At 32.3% G+C, this 7225-nt stretch overlaps 1 protein-coding gene across 1 annotated transcript; it reads right to left on the bottom strand.

Moving 5' to 3' along the window:
• Positions 1–744: 744 nt before the first annotated feature.
• On the bottom strand, positions 745–6256 carry LOC106786017. Its single transcript, XM_014746954.1, has 11 exons — positions 6057–6256; positions 5856–5978; positions 5608–5783; positions 5294–5466; positions 3705–3895; positions 2598–2848; positions 2076–2342; positions 1729–1918; positions 1190–1310; positions 965–1123; positions 745–792 (listed from the first exon to the last, which is right to left on the bottom strand). The coding sequence occupies exons 1-11, from the start codon at positions 6254–6256 to the stop codon at positions 745–747; spliced, it is 1899 nt and encodes a 632-aa protein (XP_014602440.1).
• Between the last annotated feature and the right edge of the window lie 969 nt (positions 6257–7225).

The raw sequence follows: 7225 nt of genomic DNA, 5'->3' as shown, positions 1-7225 counted from the left end.
AATTCAGGTAATTCATGAAATAAATGCGTAATGCGTGAAATAAGTACGGGTTTTAGGACAACAACAATTTCATTTATTTTTATTCATAAAAATCGTAGAATTCTAATTACATTTCTTTCTTTGGATATCTAAATCATGCTGTTTCATTTATTATTTAATTTATCGCTTAATTTATCAAGCACATAATTTATTATATGCATCAATAAATATCATGGACAATAACAATAACTAAATTTGTTAAGCATGTAACTATTATCCGAAAGTAAATAGCGAATGTATTAACGTCTATCCGAACAAGCAAAATTCGGTTTAAACTCTAGTTACGAGAATATTTGGTCGTGCATTTTCTTCGTTCATTACCAAGAGAAGCAGAAAACTTTGTAGTTTTCTGAGCTTGGTTCGAAAATTCAGAAGGAAACGCTACTTTCCTTAGAGAGGTATGCAACTTTTTCTAACGAGTATCGAAGCAAAGTTTTGATGTTAAACTTTGTAAGTGTTTTATGCTTTGCCTATAGTCTATGTACACTTCTTTAATAAAGATGAAATCTTCCAAGATGAGATGGGATGCCAAGTGAGCGAGTATTGGATAGGGCAGTAAAGGGAGAGGAAGGATTACAAAAGAAATCTTTATCGATCAAAAAAATCTTTTTCCTCTTCTATCATCTATTAATCATCGTTAAAAGTAATTCATTTTAGTTTCGCTATAGTGATCACGATAATGATTCATTAATAGATCGCTAGATCTCAATCATTTCTACTTCTATCTTTTCCTTCCATGTAGTAACGATATCTCTAAAAAAAAATCAAAGAAAATCTATTTAATTATCTTTAAATAATAGAAAGTGAATTTTACTATGTACAGGGTGAACCATTAAATAGTTTTCAAATATATGTATATATAATATGTAATTCAGATAGTATTAATATTCTTGGAAAAAAATGCATAAGATTATGCAAAACATACTTTATATCTATTATACTCTTGCAAGGATTCTTGAGACTTCTTTAGCTCGTTCATGACATAATTCGTATCGTCTGCTTCCATTTTAGAATTCCTACTGTCTCCATACGTGCTCACGGTAACGAGATTTTCGTACTCATCTTTGTCGCTTGACAGGCATGCCTAAACATTAACAACGTGTCGTTAAGGTACTTTTCTTCGAATCAAAAGTAAAGAAGAATACTTTACTCTCGACTCATCCAAGGAATAATTTCGTAGTCTTTTTTTAAACATTTTTTTTGATTGATACCAGCAAACTGCGATTGGATAAATTAAAAAGAATATAGCATTTAGTAAGAATTCTGTTTTCCTAGAAAAAACCCATGATTATTGTAAAAAATATAGAATGTTAATTATATGTATGATATATATATATATATACAGAGTGACTTATTTTTAATCTTTCAACGGTAAATTTTTTAAAATATTTAAAGTACAATAATTTATATTCTTAGATACTATCATAAAAATATTTCAATACTATTATTTAGGTATAATATTTGTATAATTTTTATTGTGTTTTTTCATTCTTCCTTTTAAGAGTTCGAGTTACTTCTCTACGAACACCTTCTAACGCCTATTTATTCTTATCAGAAGAGGTCGTGTATTTTTTATAATTAAAGAGATTAAATAATTATTTTCTGAGCTAATATTTTTATATTTGCGGGTAAAAATTAAAATCAGTCAACCTGTATAGATTTCAAGTTTATTATTTCAGTGTAGTAAACCTGCTACAAATCCTAATCGATCTACTGCCTGTATCCGGATGAACTGGAAAACCAGATTCATCGAAAACGATACATCTGCATTTTAATTCCTCTTCAAAATACTCGTTCATCTTGGTAGTTTCAATTAAAGTATCCAATCCCCAACGACTAACCTCAGGAATATAGATTCCTATGATCCATTTTGATATACCTACAACGTTTCTTTAGTTTTTTGTATTATTGCACAGTGAATGATTACAATATAAGACAAAATGAATGTATAAATATAAAAATATTGAAATAGTAAATTTCTCTCTCATAGAATATAAAGAAATATGATTGAATAATTTTGGTATTGAATTTGTTACCCATGAAAAGTAACAATGCCACTATTGAGAGAAGCAAAAGTATAACATCGAAGAAGCTTCCATCAAAGGAGGAAGATCTCATTGGGACGTTAGGTACAGGAGGTTGAAATCCTGCTGCGCGATAATGCGTCGTTGACAACGGCCGACAGCCATCGGCTATAGTAACGCAAGCGCAAAGACAATGCCAAACACAGAGGCAACGGTCCATTTTTCGTACTTTCATTCTTCTCCAAGCCACCGTTTTCCCAAGACGGTTTAACAGCTCCACTGAAGAAGAAAATCTATGCTTATCTTAGACTATACTAGTCTCTCTATATCTATTGTAACTCTCTCTTTTATAGTATAGAATCATAGTACTTTATACAATTAGTACTTTCTTTTTTTATATAATACAATATTTTGTAGAATTAAGCAAATATCTCGTGTACAATATATAGCAAAACGTGTATGAGGATAATTTATTACGACATAAATGAAAACGTATTGATAACATATTCATCTACTTATGGTTTGTTTTATTACCAGTACATTGGAATTCATTAAAAGGAAGTTTGCCGTAAAGATCAAAAACTACTCTTCTATTTTGTCGTGGTAAAATAATCTGCACGAGGCTTTTCACGTTCGACCAAGAAACCGGTAGTCCTTGTGGACAATTAACAATTCTGGTGCGATAAATTGATGGTGTTGATCCTACGTTGCGTATCACTATCATTACGATTGTATGTATTAAAGATATACTATCCACGTATATTTGAGTTATACGTCCAAATGGCCTGAAGAAAGAAAAATATAGATTATTTATTTGACTTTTATATTAAGAGAAGCAATCCTAGGTGCGCATTTTTACCAAATGTTTTATATTACATTGGATAAGTCTATTGACATGGATAGACCAGATATGATAAATGAAAGAACCTGTTCATAAAGAAAGTTTGTCAGAAAAATTGTGGTTATCTCAATCGCTGTCCAAACTTTCTTTTGCTCAATGAGTCTTTTTCCGACGTGTTTTCGGTGTGAAATATTTCTTCTATGGCCAAGATCGAACGATAACTGGCGTTTCCTATAGAAAACATCTTGGGGGGAAAAAAGTCCCGCTACCTGGTTGCGTTTAAATCGACTGTATAACGAGTTTCAAGAAAACACGAATCGTTCGAATCGTGAACACGGTTTTTTCCAAACGAAATGTAAATGCATTTTGAATATATTCCCAAAGCTAGCTCTTCTTTTTCTAACGCAGTTTCGTAAAAAACATGGCCTCTTATTAGGATCTATTAATTTGTCGCGTCTACGATCATCGCTCATAAATTTCTAGAAAACCATTTGCAACAATAGTAAGCGACAATTTGTCGTTGAATCGAGCCGAACTATGGAAAATTCGGAACTATCCAAGTGTTCTTGAGATCCTCGCACGTTTTTCAGAGGATTCTCAAAGGTTTGAAAAATCGACACGAAGAGGCCACAGGGTGAAACGCATATAGTCTCATATGAACACACATACATGCACTCATACATGCACTCATACATGCACTCATACATGCACTTATACACGCACTCACACGTATATAAAGAAACGTTTCACGTGGATGATCCGTGAAACGATCGTACACAGATCGATCCTCTCGAACTCACCCTGCACTGGGGACGCTATTGTAGTCGTTTCTGACTTCAATGTCGATCGCAGACACGTGCGGGGAATGGTACTCCAAAGCAAGAAACTCGCCACTTCCGCTTCCGCTCACGTTGTATTTGATGGCCTCGCTCGGCACAGACGCGAAATTGCTCAAGAAGTAGCAACCACCTCGCCCAGCTTCCCGTGCTTCCTGTCGACACACACACATCATGTTAAAAGAGATCGAACGTGTAAACCACCTCTTCTCTCTCTCCCTTTATCTAGCTCTGTCTTTCTCATTTCTCATTTTCATTCGAAAAGTTAAGACTTTGCTGAAACGTTGTAATTTTATGTTGAGGAAGTTACGAGTGGTATTTGTCTCTGCATGCTTTTCTCTTTTTCTATAAAGTTTAAGAGCAAGAGTACAAATTTTGTTACGAGAGAAAGAAGGAAAGAGAGAGAGAGAGAGAGAGAGAGAGAGAGAGAGAGAGAGAAAGAAAGAAATAAAAGAATCGAGTACTGATTTGATGAAATGAGTTGTAATAATTAGAAAAAGAGAAGTTGAAAGAAACATCACTGCTCTTTACAACTGAGTTTAATAATTAAACTTACAATAGATAGAAAGAAATAAAGACGAATATAGTCCCTGTAGAATAAAAAATAAATAAATAGTTTTAAAATATTATAGTATATATTAATCAGTATATTAATGAACCCTCAACAGCTCAAATCTTTTCAACCCTACTAGAGTATCAACTTTTATTTATATGAAATAGATACCATAAGAATTGCGTAAATATGAAAAGTTAATAAATGTAAATAAAAAAGAGAAAAATGTTTCTATCTATCTGTGTGTGTATATTTGAGAAACAGAAAACGTTGGCTCTCGAAAAACGTATCGACCGCGTTTACGAGGATAGAGTAATCCAAGGTTGGATTGAGTTCGATCGACATTTATCGATTCGAACCTCGACCGAATTCTTACTTTCGGGCTCACTTCCGTTCGACGCTCAGAGAATATAAATTACTTTAGTGAGAAGAACGTAACGCGTTTCTAGATTGCATACCACGTCGTTATTACACATCGAGTGTGTGTAGATATGTACACGTATGTACACTTGTATGAAGATAAGAATAATTATATTATAGATACTTACGTATTCATTTACACGTGATCGTTCTAAATTTAGCCGTTTGATATTCAAATGGTTGAACCATTGGTACACTCAAATCGAATGGAATATTATCCAACGTTTTCCGTTTGATCAATATACTCGTCAAAGGACTACTTAATGAAGAATTGTAATATACACGATGAATTCAATTAAGTTTGATAATGCAATAGAGTTTTTTTTGTATATTTTAGAACTCTTGTGATCTATTAAGTTATTTTATTTATAAGTAAATTTCATCAATAAGTTATTTAATCAAAAAGATCTCAAAAATAAGCAATAATATGACTAATTATCTATATTTCATATATTATATATCAAATTATTTAATATAATCTTCTATTCTTTATCTAGAATATTAATATTTCAATATTAATTTAAAAAAAAATGTTCTATAAACATAGGTCATTTAAAGCTTCATTTGAACTCATACGCACTCTGTCATGTTTCCAGTAGGATAAAGGTTGATTTTTCAAACAGGTTCCTTTTAAACGTCTGCAACGATCCGGTTGCTCAACGAACGCTTTAAATCCCACGCCTATTTTGTCACATTCGTTTCCATCTTTGCTGATTTCGCTAGATCTGACAATCAAATATTCTTCAAGTACATCTAAAAATCAATAAATCGTTGATCTTATCGATTTGATCATTCGTTGAATCGTAATAACTTCGAGAGAGAGAGAGAGAGAGAGAAAAAAGCTTTATAATTTATTGATTGAAAGTTTGATAGAAATTTTGCATACTCATGAACCTTTAGATTGATTGATTTTAAAATCTTTGCTCGTAGAAATAGAAGACGGTATCAGCAATCGATCCTTTTTAACATCCAAAGTAACAGGAAATTCTTTTGATACTTCTCTTCTAGCACGATAAGTAAAAGCGAGGGTATCGTCGTTGTTTATGTAACGTCTTGAAAAAGTATCCAATCTAAAAATGTTTATTTATTAATATTGCTACAAAAAATTGAGAAGAAAGAATCAATTGAAAAATGAATTTCACCTAATCATCGAAGGAGTTAGATCTTCCCAACGAGTAGTACCATCAGGTAAGCTTCGTCTTTCATACAATTGAAGAGACACTGCTTGGTTTAGTATCGGTTCTTCCAAGCGATAAACAGAATACCTAGGAATATCTGATCGATAAGAAGCATTTGGGAGTCGTGAAAGGAGCTTATCCGAAGTATCTTCGAGCTGAACTTACCACAGATCACTGAAGCGAAGGCAGTGGGCAGATGCAAAGTATTTCGATTCGTCAACGTCCAGGGATTGATCGCGATTCGAACAATCCTGTCCACCACGGACTTGTTTAGCATCTGTTTTAAATTGCCTCTGTCCTATCAAAGTCGATTCCGATTTCTTCTTCATTTCTTCCCTCATTTTCGATACCTTTGATTCGCCCATTTCCTTATTATCTTGAATACTCAACAAATTCCTTTTAGTCAATTTCCATTTACTTTTGGCTTCAGGTATGTCCAACGTATTCTCTTGACTCTTAGTTTTCTTTTTCTTCTTCTTCTTCTTCTTTTTATTTTTTTTCTTTCTTCGTATACCACTAAGTTTCTTTATCTCTTCTTCAACATCCATCTTCTTCTTACGTTTCCCTATCTTTCGTTTATGGAGATCTGGAAAATTAGCTTTGTCAGTAGACTTGACATGCCTCTTTTCTATTTCTATTTCTCTTTTCGCATTTGACAAATTTCCTCCTATCGATATCTCTCGTTCTATTACTTTTCCTGGAAATCTCGAATCTTTCGAATTTCTAACGTCAAGCCTTTTCTTCTTTGATACGAATTTAGTGTCTTTGGGTTCTAAAAATATATTTAATATGTATCAACTATTATCCACAATTTACAATTTTATATTACAATATTACACCCTGTATACACATTTAACGTGAATGGGTTGAAAACTTCATAGTCTAGCAGAGAAACAAATTTTTTTTTTCATTTTTTCATTACACTCGCTTTTATTGAGAAAAAAGTAAAGCTGGTTTTTTTATTGAAGCTCAAAACTTTTCAAACCCTTCTCATATATTCTATAAAACATTTCAACAATATCGTTACCATGAGTTTTCAACAACATTTCAAAGTTAGCTTTATCAATGGACTTGACATGACTATTTTTCTCTTTTATTTCTCTTTTCACATTTGATAGACGTCCTATCAATGTTTTTGGTTTTATTAATTCTTTAGAAGACCTCGAATCGTTCGAATTTTTAGTATTGCTCTTTCTCTTATTCCTTTTGTCTCTTTCCAAAAAGATTTCTTTCTTGTTTGATAAAAGCTTAGAATTGATATCATTGGATACTGAAAATATTGAACAAAAATGTATCTTATATATATATCTATATATATATATAAATAGGATGAT

The sequence above is a fragment of the Polistes canadensis genome, unplaced genomic scaffold, assembly GCF_001313835.1.
Source record: "Polistes canadensis isolate GaletaPanama2010 unplaced genomic scaffold, ASM131383v1 scaffold_63, whole genome shotgun sequence".
In the NCBI taxonomy this organism is placed as follows: Eukaryota; Metazoa; Arthropoda; class Insecta; order Hymenoptera; family Vespidae; genus Polistes; species Polistes canadensis.
The sequence above is the reverse complement of the archived record's forward strand: the minus strand, read 5'-3'. Positions and strand labels throughout refer to the sequence as shown.